The sequence below is a fragment of the Notothenia rossii genome (assembly GCF_949606895.1).
Source record: "Notothenia rossii genome assembly, chromosome: 3".
Classification (NCBI taxonomy): Eukaryota; Metazoa; Chordata; class Actinopteri; order Perciformes; family Nototheniidae; genus Notothenia; species Notothenia rossii.
The window spans coordinates 80,699,119-80,714,363 of NC_136901.1; the positions used below are offsets into that span (position 1 = coordinate 80,699,119).

General features: G+C 38.7%; 1 protein-coding gene across 1 annotated transcript; it reads right to left on the reverse strand.

Moving 5' to 3' along the window:
• Window positions 1–166: 166 nt before the first annotated feature.
• On the reverse strand, window positions 167–14,454 carry xpnpep2 (X-prolyl aminopeptidase (aminopeptidase P) 2, membrane-bound). Its single transcript, XM_079669653.1, has 21 exons — window positions 14,213–14,454; window positions 13,116–13,177; window positions 12,652–12,762; window positions 12,493–12,556; window positions 11,681–11,785; window positions 10,626–10,712; window positions 10,324–10,467; window positions 9,117–9,218; window positions 7,635–7,716; window positions 6,861–7,065; window positions 5,973–6,062; window positions 5,552–5,661; window positions 5,302–5,379; window positions 4,489–4,560; window positions 4,335–4,395; window positions 4,023–4,092; window positions 3,779–3,883; window positions 3,058–3,117; window positions 1,649–1,725; window positions 1,456–1,545; window positions 167–651 (listed from the first exon to the last, which is right to left on the reverse strand). Exons 1-21 carry the CDS (start codon window positions 14,262–14,264, stop codon window positions 451–453), a joined length of 2,028 nt encoding a protein of 675 aa, XP_079525779.1. The 5' UTR covers window positions 14,265–14,454; the 3' UTR covers window positions 167–450.
• Between the last annotated feature and the right edge of the window lie 791 nt (window positions 14,455–15,245).

Genomic DNA, 15,245 nt, shown 5'->3' on the forward strand with positions numbered 1-15,245 from the left:
ATATGTACTCGTTGGGCATTGTGCTGATGTAGATTGTCAACATTTATCTAATTGTATCTCCTATAGGCCTATACTTTTTGTCAAATAAATCCATGAAAATACAAGTCTGTACACATCTGACTAAAGTCAAAGCCAGGTCATCCGAATTATGACTTTTGTCCACACCTTTGTTTGAAAGAGTCTTACTTTAATAACAATATAAATTATATCAATTGGTCATACAAATGTCCAGATTATAAACAAAACACACAGAATATAATTTCAAACTTTAAAAACACCACAATATCAACAATTTACAATTAATCAAACCGTCAAACAAATATATCCTTTAATTTAAATGAAATGATAAATTACAGTGCATCTCTCGACCTGGTTTAGCGGCTCAATAGAGCCTGCATATGGGTAACATTAGTGCGCCAGTCTGCTATTAATGTGAGACAGAGATGAAGTTTAGATGATGTTGTGGAGGAGAGTGACAGCCAGGGCGATGAGAGTCAGAGAGGAGGAGCAGGCGGACGCAGAAGATCCAGACTCCATGAAGGCCTCTGTGTGTTTGAGCATCCACTTCTTCTCCTCATGAAGTCCCTGATTGTCCAGCTCAGCGCCCAACAGCTTCCTGATTGTCTCGTAGTAATTATTCAGCCACTGAAGCTAAAGCAAGAGAAAACACTCAATGAAAGTCAGAAAACAAGCCTAGAGATGTAAACTGTATTTATGTGAGAAAACAAGCAAGCAGTTAATAACACAACCACTTTCGTCCTGTTCTGTGATTTTGTCCCCTCATCAAAAATACTAAATAAAATATCATTACTTTGCCAACAATGGTAGAAAAAGCAAATATAGTTGACTTGAGATAAAATGGAAATACTCGACTTACCTACAAGTATTTCAACAGTGTATCGAAGTATAGTGTTGGAGTAAATGAACTTAGTAATTGGTTGATGTGAAATATTACAAAAATATTACATTTTCGAAAATAAGCCCAAAACCAACTTTCTTTGTATCAAAAACGTTTTGTAACTGCAAATACAATAATAATGCTTCAGAGACCAGTCTTATGTTTACACCTTAAATGGAAAGATAAAAATAGAAGTTAATTTCACACGTGGTTTTGTTTTCTTACAGAATCTCTGAGCTGTGGAGAAGCTTTGAATTGAAGTGTAAAGGGGGGATTTTATGAGGAAACCTGCACTCAGAGAGCAGGAAATCGAAAGCATCGGTTGATGTCACACTCTTATGTACAAATATAAGAAATTAAAAAACAGGAAACTGTTCATATCTCTGGGGAAGTCCAGTTACATTATTGCTTCTAACTGGGCATTCTTTTACAGTAAGCTGGGTACGCATTTTTTTGTACCTCCTTTTTTTAAAGAAATAATGTTGAACTCCATTAATTTCTCAATATCCAGTTCATGCAGATAGTTTAATTTCCAGCGATCCAACGTAATGTCTTACCTGTTCTGAGCTGAGAAGTGAGGTGTCAATTAGCTTTTTGTCGTATGGGACCAGCGACACCGTCTCAAAGGTCAGGTAGTTATGACCATACTGAGGGAAGAAATGGATATTCACATAGAGAATACCTTGACAATAAAAAAGGGAATCCTTTAAATAATTGTTGATTATCAACAAAGCTCTTTTGTGTATCAACCTTTGTTTTTGCCGGTTTGATCACAACAACATCTTCAATCCGGATCCCGAAGTCATTCTCCTTGTAATATCCAGGTTCTGAAAGCAAATCCTTTGAATTTTTCTGCATTTCCTATAGATTAATCACTATGTTGTGTTATATGTAATGGATATACAGTGGGGCAAAAAAGTATTTAGTCAGCCACCAATTGTGCAAGTTCTCCCACTTGAAAAGATGAGAGGCCTGTAATTTTGATCTGAGGTATACCTCAACTATGAGAGAAAAAAATCACATTATTTGCAAATTATGGTGGAAAATAAGTATTTGGTCAATAACAAAAGTTCATCTCAATACTTTGTTATATACCCTTTGTTGGCAATGACAGAGGTCAAACGTTTTCTGTAAGTCTTCACAAGGTTTTCACACACTGTTGCTGGTATTTTGGTCCATTCCTCCATTCAGATCTCCTCTAGAGCAGTGATGTTTTGGGGCTGTCGCTGGATGCAACTCAGCATTCTTTCTCCTCCAAACACGTCTAGTTGAGTTTTTACCAAAAAGTTATATAATGGTTTCATCTGAACATATGACATTCTCCCAATCCTCTTCTGGATCATCTAAATGCTCTCTAGCAAACTTCAGACGGGCCTGGACATGTACTGGCTTAAGCAGGGGGACACGTCTGGCACTGCAGGATTTGAGTCCCTGGCGGCGTAGTGTGTTACTGATGGTAGACTTTGTTACTTTGGTCCCAGCTCTCTGCAGGTCATTGACTAGGTCCCCCTGTGTGGTTCTGGGATTTTTGCTCACTGTTCTTGTGATCATTTTGACCCCACGGGGTGAGATCTTGCGTGGAGCCCCAGATCGAGGGAGATTATCAGTGGTCTTGTATGTCTTCCATTTTCTAATAATTGCTCCCACATTTGATTTCTTCACACCAAGCTGCTTACCTATTGCAGATTCAGTCTTCTCAGGCTGGTGCAGGTCTACAATGTTGTTTCTGGTGTCCTTTGACAGCTCTTTGGTCTTGACCATAGTGGAGTTTGGAGTGTGACTGTTTGAGGTTGTGGACAGGTGTCTTTTATACTGATAACGAGTTCAAACAGGTGCCATTAATACAGTTAACAAGTGGAGGACAGAGGAGGCTCTTAAAGAAGAACTTACAGGTCTGTGAGAGCCAGAAATCTTGTTTGTTTCTAGGTGACCAAATACTTATTTTCCACCATAATTTGCAAATAAATTCTTTAAAAATCAGACAATGTGATTTTCTGGATTTTTTTTTCTCATTCTATCTCTCGTAGTTGAGGTATACCTAGCATGAAAATTACAGGCCTCTCATCTTTTCAAGTGGGAGAACTTGCACAATTGGTGGCTGACTAAATACTTTTTTGCCCCACTGTATATGTATTTAAAAACAATTAATATTAACTCACCAATAGACGTGAACATGCCGATTCTAAAGGGAATGTTGTTACTCTGAAAGCCAACCGGCCCTGAAACAATATCACAACAATACATTATTAAAAAAACAGAAACCTACTGTAGGTAAAAACAAATCTTAAGAAAAACCTTTGTGGACATTATTGTTGCATATGTTCCTGCAGTTAGTGAGCATTACCTGAATTGAGATTGAATTGTGTCTATTTAAATGTTGTATAGTGTATCGTTTTGTTTTGTACCTTTCTTTTTCAGGAATATATGTCCAATAGATATTTTTTAAATGACTAAAGTATTTTTTGATGTATTTTTTCAGGCAGTAGTGTTGTATTTTATCTTGATAATGTATAACACTTAAAAAAAATTTCATTACTTAGTTAGGGTTTTAAATGCAATGTCCATTTGTATTTGCTTTAACCTTTAAGAATTGGCAATTTTCAGAAAAAGCTCACACATACAGAAATCTGCAACAATGCCTGTTGAATCAATCATTTGATTGATCAGCAACTATTTTGCTAATAAAAAATAAATGTATCATTAAAGTAATTTTCATATAAAAAACAGTTCGCAGCTCCTCTAGTGTGATAGAATGCTGCTTCTCTTGGTTTTATATTACTGTAACCACTGTCAAAATAATTTGAACTGTCGATTAGACAAATCACTGTACTGAATAAATCAAAAACGAAAAACAAGTGGGGAAAAAAAAGGAAAGCATACACTCATGAACTCCAAAGAAGTTTCCAACACCGTGGCCTGTGCCATGCCCGTAGTTCAGGCCCACTTCCCACAATGCACGGCGACCGAGCATCTCCATGTTTACACCTGATGGTAAACAAAAGCCACACACAGAGTTCAATGACCTTGCAGTAAGATGTTTACAAAATGTTGATCAAATAGTGAAGAAATGGGGCTCTCTAGTGGTGACACTAGAATTTAAGGTTTCATTTTTTTTTATTCCCACCTCGTGTCCCTGAGGGAAAGATGGTTCGAGATATCTCAATGTTTCCCATGAGCACTCGAGTGAAGGCCTCCTGCAGAGCGAGACATGTGATTGATCAGAGGAAAATGGGATTTTAAAGGAATCATTTGGATGATATTTTGTGAAAAAACATTACTGAAAAGGCTTTTACGGCCAAAAGTTACATCAAAATGTGTTGGCTAGTAAAAAAATCCTAAATAAAAAACTAAATCATAAATCAACATTGTCTTGAAAGACAACATTTAAATATTGCTACAAACTGTCACATTTTCAGTATGATATCTAATGTGTTACCTTCTGCATGGCTGTGGGGGTTCCCCAGTGAACGGTCCGCGTGATGTCAGTGGTCCCGTCTCTGAGAGTAACGACAGACATGATAACTCATTTGAAATGCACAAGCTGTGATGTGAAACTGGAGAGTGTGTGGGCAGAGAGTGTTTTTACTCACAGGTACTGACCGCCGGAGTCCACCAGGTACATCTCATCAACTGTCAGCCTCCTGCTGGTTTCTTCTGAAGGGCTGCAGGAAATAACAGAAAAACAGGAAATGAAAGCAGCACTGCAGGTGGTGGTAAACCTCAAGGATCTGTGTTTGTAAAGTTTAACATTACTGCAGAGCATTTTATGATGGATGTAGATCCACTTGAAGAGGGGGGATGACACTCATTCTGATTATCATTAAAGGAAAGTAACACTTACTCAGGTAATATACCTAAGTACAATTGTGATGCACTTGCACTTTACTTGAATATTTCCATTCTTGGCTACTTTGTACTCCACTACATTTATAATAGTGGTTACTTTTTATAATACTTCTATATAATATTTCCTATTAATAATGCAAATATACGTACAAATAATTACCACTATACTTTGAGTTCATTTTACTCATAATTATTCTGTACTTTTACAAGTAACATTTAGGATTTGTATCTGTGATTGAGTATTTTAAGTGTGATATCTTTACTTTGAATTAAGTAAAGGATTTGTTAAATGTATCTTATAATGGCAATCAAATTGTTAAACTCCAGGCCACCTACAAAACGTAATACCTTGAAAATGCAGAAGAAAAAAAAAAAAAAAAAAAAGCTCCAGGCCACCAAAATGCTCCCTCTCATGAATGTATAGCACCTCTAAATTAAAACCTATATTGTATGTTCTGAAAAAACGTATTTGCAGTAATGAATGCTGCACTAAACTAGAGATAATAATATATGTGTTTGATATCAATGAAAAAGAAGCAGAAATGATTACATCTTACCTGTAATGGGCAAGTGCAGCATTGGGTCCGCTTGCAGAGATAGTCTCAAAGCTCGGGCCTCTGCTGTCTTTCTGTTTGCTGTGAAAATATATTATCATTAGTTGTATTTTTGAATTATTGAACATGACTGAGATTGAATTTCAGTGTCACTATATCTCTCTTCTTCGTCCCTTTATACAATGTTTTCTAGGCTCCAAAAAAGTGATATTCTGACTGAAATACAGCTTTCCTCCATCTTGTGTGCACTCACGAGCGACATTTATTCACGTATGCTGCAGCAGTCAGCTCGGTCTCCTTCCCCTCCGGCACCGCCTTCTCCAGCCACATCAGCAGCTGGACGACTGCGACTGCATCCCTCACCTGCACAGAGGGATAACACAACGACCAGCAGAGGCTCAACATCCTACAATACCATAACAGCACGGACACACGGACTGAGTCACATGACATGTTGCAAAGTTGTTCAGAAACCTATGAACAAGCTAATAAATGTTTCAGGGCCTGTGTTCACTGAAGTGTTCAATCTCTTGATGAAAACGATTCATAAAAGTCCCAACAGTCTGACAGTGAAGTCACACACATAGAAGTACAGATATGAGCTATATTTGTGCTCATGTGTGCATGTACATGTGTGTGGTTGTGTATAAACAGGATGTGTGAAGGTGACTCACATGAGCATCTCTCAAGATACGCTGCTCAGTTTCATCTTTCACAGCTTTCGTCGTCAACACAGGAGAGTAGGTGCTTGTCATCAGCTTCTCCTTCATGATGAAAAAAACAACATCATTAATACAAGGAAAGATATTTCTTAGTATTATTCATATTGGAGAAACCTGGACCTCTCAGGGTGGAGCTTTTTTACCTTTGTAGAAAGTCCCAGTTATAATTATTTTGTGTAAAATGACTTAAGAACACTGCATAGATTTTTGCTATTACTGTATGAGGGAACACGTTTATTCTGTTACTGTGAAGCCTTGTTGTCACATGTGGAAATGCCTTAAGCCTGCACTCTCTGGAATAAATAATGGTTCCTTTTTGAGTAAAATAGAGTATTACAAAGCAAAGTACATTTTAGGGAGCCTGGTTTTTTTTCACAATGAGTTGCCTCTTTCACATTAAAAACAGTCATTATATCGATTTCTTAAATAATATATATACAAAGCTGTAAATATGTACAACTCATTATATAAATACACCCGGCAGCAGCAAGCGAGTGCTCGCAGACTAAGGCGATACAAAAGATAATTAAACTGTCTAAACCTGCAGGTCCGCTGCTGACTACTTCACATCTTAAACTGCACTGTAACTTTTATCCATGTATTTTTTCTTTTAATGTTTATTTTATTATCTTTTCTTTTTAATGACTGATTTTAAATGCCATTCTTAATGTCTTTCATTTTTTGTAAAGCCCTTTGAATTGCCTTGTGTTGAAAGGTGCTATATAAATAAACTTGCCTTGCCTTGCCTTGTATGTACACAGAGTATATCTTAGGATCATACAGTAATATACCACTAGGAGAGAAGGAAAGTACAGTAAATATAATAAAATGTCTGCCCACCTCTGGTGTAATGATCTCATAAAGTGCATAGTTTGTGTACTCTGTGCCGATCCACACTTTAACCCCAGGCTGATCCACGTACGTCTGCAGGTGCTCTCGGACAGAGTCGTAGCTTTTCAGTTGCACACAAAGGGGCCCGCTACATGAGGCGGCGTTCAGGTACACCTTCAGTTCCTCTGTCACTCTCTCTGTGTGGAGAAAGAGCCTGGACCAAGGGAGAGTGGTTCATAAAAACATAGGTTATTGTTTGAATGATGGTATCATTTATTGATAATCTAATATTTGCACTTAACCTGAAAGAAAATATAATAAAACCCATTGACTTGACAAATCACGTAATAAAACGTCCTGACTGATAATGTAACATCATGTTTGGAAATGTAAACTCTAGGCTTTTTGACATTTTAAATGCACAAAACGATGAGGTTTTTTTTGTTGGAGATGCATTGAACTAAAATAATTATCAATGGAAAATGAAACACATTTGATTGGTCGTAGTTCAATGTTCGTTCCTTAGAAAAGGGTAGATAATAGATTCATCATCAATATAAATTAATCATCAGTGAAAATATGAGTCATGATATTTTATAACATCATTGTGTTTTATTACATTTTAAATCAGTGAAAATGTCATTACATTTAAAATAGCTACACTATTTGGTGCTACAGTCCTCAAATCCTCTTAAATGTGATTGAAGTCACAAAGACATAAGAAAGACAATTTGAAATGAATGCTACAGTTTCACACATTTAATCCCAGAATAATTAATTTACCAGATCTCATCCATTGTAAGCAGTGTGTAGGAGTAGAAGAAGGGATTGTATGGGATGTCGTTGCCGCGCAGATTGAACAGCCCTAGAAATCAAAACAGACACACCACCGCCGACTGTGAGCAGCAGCTTGTGCATTCATTTAAATCATGGACTACTTCCACCTGAGCCGAGGCACGCCGTTTATATCAAGTGTTTCTGTCTCACAGACGTGACTTGTTCTGTGTCCCTGTCATTGAAAACAGACTCGCTAATTCTGAAATCAGAAGTCAGGAGAGGTCTGACGCTCAGCAGTGCTCCTCAGGATTTCTAAGATGCTTTTGAAAAACTCCCTGTTCTTTCAAAATATCTGTAGTCTGTTCTCTATATTTCTGTCATTTAGTTTTTAAGATTTTTTACCACATTCTCAGTATAATATGCAGCTCCTCAGGCTCCAGTTCAATCTAAAAGCTGTTTTTGCATTTGAGCTTTTTTTCCCCTGCCATTTTATTTTGATGTAACCTGTGTTTTCAGATCTGTCCTGAGGCGTTAGTGAAAAGAAGCAGCTACAAAGGACCCTGCAGCCGCTTGGTGGACTAAAAACTAAAAGGAAATAAGACATTTGGGATTACTTTTTAGCCATTTCTGAAAATGTTATGCACTGTAAAAAGGTATCCTGTTTTATTGTTATATATCCTAATATTGTATCTCCCAACTATTAGATAGTTACATAATATAGGATTCATTACTGGTTATAATTTATGTTATTTAACATTCTAGCACTCTCCATTCTCTTAGGGGATTATCATACACATCGTTTTTTAAATAATCACAGATGTTGTTGTTTTTGCAATGATTTTAAATGTGGGATGTAGCTCTGCAGTTGTAAATACATTTAAAAACTATTCATATAATTGTCTTGAGCGGAGATAAAATGATGTTTCTTTGGTGGTGATGAACAATACTGCATGTTTACTCAGAGGCTACTACAAACTGCACATGTTGCTATTCTAAGCAAACCTCCTAATCATATTTATCTAGCCATACCAGCACTAAAGATCTGCAAAATAGATTATTTTATGTCCCCATGGTTTCCCCTGAGCTTTGTAAAACTGTGTTCTCTTAGTATGCCCGAGGTCATTGAGGCACTGTTCTTGGAAAACCTTTAAAGGTCTCATGCAAATTGACCAGAAGGAAATATGTTGTTGTTTTGAAAATCCTTGATGTGGACTGTGTGATGGATATAGCTCGTATCGTGTTACAACAAGTGACATTGTTTTTTTACGTGAAGCTGTTCTTTCTGCCGTCTTGACAAGGACTCCCCTAGAAGAAGATATTTCTAATTAATGGGACTTTTGAAGGCTTAAGAACGAATAAATAAATAATGCAAAATTCTCATGTTTTTGTGTTTTTCAGTGAATAATGCTGGTGTGGTTTAGTATTCGTGTTTCCAAATCAGCATCATGATTTATTAATAGCTTCATGGAGGAAATTAGAGTTACTCACAGGCTGTTTCATCCAGTGCGGACAGCAGAAGAGCTGTCGGCTCGTATGGATTTTCTTTTATCTGATTCCGTATATGCTCCACTTTCATCTCCCAGGACCTTTCTGCAAACACACATTCAACATGACAGTTAACACTTGATGCCATTTTGTGAGAGATATTGAGTTTTGTTAGGTATCTTCACCATGATCTTAATCAGTAGGGAGAGACATCGTTTGAATGCAGCTTGCTGCTTCATTGCAAAGCATTTTATATAAATGTATTGAGTCAGCCCTCAGCATCGAATTCAAATGAAAAGATTTGCTGAATTTAATGAGTTTGATGAGTGCAGTGATATTGAAGAAACAAATGGTAAAGTTGGGAGCTCAAATTCAAAAACAATTAACTGAGAGACACTACATTGCTTCTTACAGAAAAGTAGACAACACATTTCACATGACAAATTAGACCCATTGTTCATAAAAAAAATCTGTGCAACTCTTAACTTCACTATGTTTATATAATTAGTTTTTTATTTTTTATTTAAATGGAGCAACATGAAACTCAACTTCTCCTAGAGTTTTCCTAAAGTTGTGAATAGTAGTTTTTATTTATAAAAGAGACTTCTGCTAGGTGCAAACACACATTATTGAATTTCCATTAACTTTGTCCCTTTCTCTTCATGTCGTTTGCAAAATGCTCATCACTTGATGGACTCTACCCACAATGCCAAGTACCGTGTGAGTGCATGCTTTCATACCCAAACTCACCTAAAACTCAACACACCATAACACACACACAGAGACCATTAGGTTTATGATAGACTCTCCATTTGTCTGTTCTCCCACCATAAAGACAAATACGGATAACGGGCGTCCAGACAACTTCCTGCTGCGAGGCTTTTCTATTCTCTCAAAGTTGATATTTGATCTTTAAGGCAGCCATAAAATCATGAATAGACTCTTTATGGCTATGTTTGTGGATCCGCTTATTGCATTTCAGTCCAGTTTGCAGGTATTTATCAGCACATAGATAAGGGGCACCTCACAGGCAGACTGCAGGGTGTGTGTGTGTGTGTGCGTGTGTGCGTGTGTGTGTGTGTGTGTGTGTGTGTGTGTGTGTGTGTGTGTGTGTGTGTGTCTGTGTGTGTGTGTGTGTGTGTGTGTGTGTGTGTGTGTGTGTGTGTGTGTGTGTGTGTGTGTGTGTGTGTGTGTGTAGCACTAGACCTACTTATGACTCTGTCGGGCAGGCGGGTGAGGTAGCCAGGTGGGATGGGTGGCCTGTCTGTCCACACTTGGTCGACCAGGTTAACGGGGACAGACATGAGGCTGCGATTGGTCGACTCCAGGAACACACTGTAGTCCCCCTGCGTTTCTAATGGAGGACATTTCAGATGATTACACAAACTGAGCCGAATCAATGATGAGTAAACAGTCCGTGTGGCGTCTGGAGGCTCCATCGATCATTTTCCATCTACTCTGGCAAGCACTTTATCGATGTTAACCTGGACTGACAGGAGGACGGAGACTCACTGAGGGAGAAGAGGAAGGGATCAAAGCCGATGTAGCCGCCCGGTGGGACCTCGGAGATCAGCCACTCTACCACGCTGCGGACGGACACTGGGGAACATCACACATGACACACGTTCAAGTTGACTCAACAGGATGTGACAGAATAAATGCAGTTTATTCACCTGTGCTCAAAATGTTTTGGGTTTGCCAATTAGATGTGCATTAATTCAAATCACTAGAGATTTTATTTGTTATAAGTTATAACATGTGAAAACTAATATACTTTATTGACTCAATCAATCTTTATTTTTTCAGATAACATTTATACTATGTTATTAAGGGTTGTTCACAATATTTTTAAAATAATATTATTTATACTCTATATATGCTTTGGTAGTTATAGTAAGATGCCCTCAACTCCCTACATTTGTATTTTAAATGTAATGTATTTGCCAAAAAAGAGACAAAACGCACAATAAAGAAAGTTAAAATACAAATTCTTAATATTATGATTATTATTTTCCAAACTCATGTAGATCACATCATAATATCGTTAATGAAAAATATTTTGGCCACGATAATTGTGTAGTGTAGGAATAAAGAATTCCACCACATATATTAATGTGAATACATGTGGTAAAAGATGTAGCCAATATATCCAATACAATCCAAATAATTATGAATTTCCCCACAGAAATATATTTTATGTTCTCACTTGCAGTGTTTCTATTTGCAGCGTGTTTCTCTACGCAGCGTATACTGTAGGTTTTATTGAGCTCTTTTTGCCACTGTGCAAACCCTTTACTAAACTAGGTGCCTGTAAAAGTCCTAAAATGCAAAGTTGCCCCACTGTATCCAAATGTGTGAACATCAGCAAAATTGTTCAGTATTAAAATAAATGTGCAAGACAAATCATGCTGGGACTGTTCCTTTGTTGAGCTATTTCTATCATATAAATCCTTTGATAATGCGTGCAGCTTTTGTCATGGGTTATTTTAAGACAAGATCATCAAAACCACCGTTGGATGTGTGCACTGCTTTGTCATAACAAGTAGTCACAATACGATTGCCCCCACCATCAATTTCCAGATCCCAGTTGCAGTCCATCTGTCTCTCAGCTTGCACCCAGTAGCGGCTGTCTGTCCACAGTGCTGCTTTAGTCTGAGTGACCACAGCAGTGCCTGCAGAGAGGCAAAACATCAGCTGCGTTATCCAGAGGAATATTGACAGTGAACTCAAAACAACTTGTGATGCCAGATTTGACTTAGAACAATGTTTGATGTGCTAGCTAATGTTGAAAAATGCAGGCATATGAAGAGACACAGGAAGGAGAAACCCTGAGGAGATGTGTGGTGGAAACACAGTATAATCAGGGCTTATATTATCATTCCACTGCTGTACCCAAACATGGGATACATGCTGAGTAGATCCCTAAATCTAATGTTGGTCTTATTCTTAATGGACACCCAGAAAAAGTGATTTTTCTTTGAGCAGTCTGGCATATCTTTGGCCTGGCGTAAAGAGCACTTTACTGAAATATCATCCGTCTTCCTATGTTTTAATGCGTGCATCAGCTGAGTGCACAAATATTTACAATCATGAATTCGTTCTGCATTATTGCGTGCAAATACATCTTCTGATTTAATGGTGTAGATCGGAGAGTTCAGACGAATGAAAAGATGCAGCGAGCGATAAAATGAAAAGAAAAATGGCTCAATGGTGAGGATGTGGGATGAAAGTAGAGGAGCTGCGTGACCGCGGCACTCAGACATGGGGAGTTGAGTCATGGGGAAGAGGAGGGGGAGGAAGAGGAGGAGAAGGAGGGGGAGGAAGAGGAGGATGAGGACAAGGAGAAAAAAAGGAAAGAAGAGGCAGAAAGGGATTGTACCTGCGGAGCCTGTAAAGCCGGTCATGAAGGCCATCCTGGCATCACGTGGTGCAATATACTCACTCTGACAGAGAAACAGAGGTTAGCATCTCACACACACACACACACACACACATTTTAAATCCCAAAGGAGTTAATTATGACGGACAGCAGATGTACCAGGTGAGAGTCAGTGCCAGGAATAATGTAGGCAGAGATATTCTGGAGAAGCATTTGCACTCGCAATTCCTGAAGCCGGAGAGTGGTATTAACTGCTGTGCTGGGGAGGTACTGTAACACACACACACACAAACGCACGCACGCACGCACGCATACACACACACACACACACACACACACACACACCCACACACACACACACACACACACACACACACACACACAATAATAAAGAGAGAGAAAGACAGAGGTTGTGAAACGTCTTCAAATGCAATTAAAACCTGCAGAACTGCTGCTTCATCAGTTCCTGTATCTCCCATTGTAATCATTAACTGTCCTGCGTGCAGTAATCATTATCTGTAACTTTATATGTTCCATGGAAAATGTTGTTCTCTGAAGTCAATTTTATGATGTAACATCTGTATTCTAATGTTTCTTCAATCAAAGAGCCTCTATTCACTCACAGGAGGCGAGGCGGAGCAGTTCCTCTCAGTCCGCTCGTACGCAGCAGCAACAGCAGTGGTTCCTGGAATGCAAAGCGCACAATGAAATATCTTGGGAAATTAAACTAAATAGTGAGCCCTGAAAGCACACGATCAATGGAACTTATAACCTCGTTATTTATAAGCCTAAAAATACCCCTGATCAGTCATAGTAGCTTGCAAAAGATAACAATGATATGACAACTGTCACGATCTGTCTGTTTTGTTTTGTCTTGTCTTTTTCTGTCTTTGGTTTCCTGTTTTATTTTGATAAGTGTTCACCCCCTGTCTTGCCTGTTGCTTTCTGTCTGTGTTCCCTCTTGTCTACCCGATTGTGTTCATCTTCACCTCCTCACCTGTCTCTTATTTCTTTGATTAGTCTTGTGTGTATTTAAGTTCTGGTTTTTCTGTCTGTCATTATTAGTTCCTTGTTTGTCTATGACTGTGTTCACGGGGTAGTGTCCTGTTTGTCACCGAGTAAATCTTGAAATAAAGGTATTTTCTGTTTAATCTGCATTTGGGTCCTGCCTGCTTCCCTCATCCTGACAACAATAACCACACCAATACGAGTTATGCACTATAGATAAAGGGAGTGGAGTTCAATCAGGTCCTTGTTCACAGTTGATTTGATCAAATATATTATTTCTCATTATAGGAATCCTGATGAGAAAACTAACATGCACAGAAAAAGCAGAAGGCAATGTTTTATTCCCCTATTACAAGTTAAATTGAAATCAAAACTGCATATTGATCCCTTTTGACATATCTCACCACCTCACAGCTTCTGTCATCGTCATTTACAAATAGAAATATTGATCATCACAGCAAAACATCAGAGACTTGACACACACACACACACACACACACACACACACACACACACACACACACACACACACACACACACACACACACACACACACACACACACACACACACACACACACACACACACACACACACACACACACACACACACACACACACACACACACACACACACACACACACACACACACACACACACACACACACACACACACACACACACCAGTGAGGACAGAGCAGGAACTTTTTACCTGTCAGTGCGGCCAGACAGAGAGCAAGCAGCAGCCCGCCACAAGAAGTCATCTTGGCGCTGAGAGCCGTCAGGAGCAGATCCACAGACAGAGTGATCGCAAAGCAGGTGCTCCGACGTGTATGCAGCGTATGTGAGAAAGTGTGTGTGGGTGTCTGGTGGGAAGTGTATGACTGCCCTCTCTCTCTTCTCTCTCCTCCTCCTCCTCCTCGGCCACTATCTCGTCTCCCTGCGGCCCTCAGATAGTAATCATGTGCAGCGACTTTGGGGGTGGATCTTGGAGTTCAGAAACATTTATTTGCTCCCTGACTTAAAATACAACGAGTCAAACTACAATGACCCCCCACCTGTTTATTGCTCAACATTTTTCATTGTGTTATGATGCAACTCAGCAGCTGTGGAATTTCCCCTGAGAGGCACAGTCATCTTGCATGTGTTTTTGATCAAATAAAAACACACTTGTGCTGTTATCTTAATTATGTGCACCAATAAGAAGTGAGAGATGGCAACAATGGCTGTTTTACATGCAATGCACAAAGAACTGGAGAGTCCTGTACATGTGCAGATGAACGCCTATATTTTTCACATTTGCATAAATGTATGCGCAGTGTCTACAGATCCACATATTATAGACGAGGCCTTGTAATCCTGCAGGGATTTCCATAGAATTGTATTGCAATCCTTCCATTCATGCCAAATGTATTCTGCCACTTAGCTAAAAGGAGAGGCGGAGGAGAGGAAGAGGAGGGGGGATTTCCTCTTATAATATCCTCTTTTTTATTTTACTGGAATTAGTTTGACGTCGTTTTATACTAGCGCGCGGTTTAAACAGATAGTTTGACATTAATGGAAAAACGGGTATTCCCTTTCGAGATTAAGAGTCATATCTGAAGGTCGATGCTACTTCATGTCTGTCTATTATACGTGAATGTATAGCAAGCTTAGCATAAAGATTAGAAACAGGGGGAAACAGCTTACTGTGCTCTGTCTCAAAGGTAACAACACCTGCAACTTTCACCTCTAAAACTACTTAA

What these genes read in the sequence shown, in the direction of transcription:
- xpnpep2 (XM_079669653.1), bottom strand. Translation starts at nt 14,264, where the DNA reads ATGACTTCTTGTGGCGGGCTGCTGCTTGCTCTCTGTCTGGCCGCACTG. An exon ending in GCTGCACTTGCCCATTACAG is followed by an intron (nt 4,561 to 5,301) that starts GTAAGATGTAAT and finishes TATTTCCTGCAG; the next exon opens with CCCTTCAGAAGAAACCAGCA. An exon ending in TCAAACCGGCAAAAACAAAG is followed by an intron (nt 1,546 to 1,648) that starts GTTGATACACAA and finishes TTCTTCCCTCAG; the next exon opens with TATGGTCATAACTACCTGAC.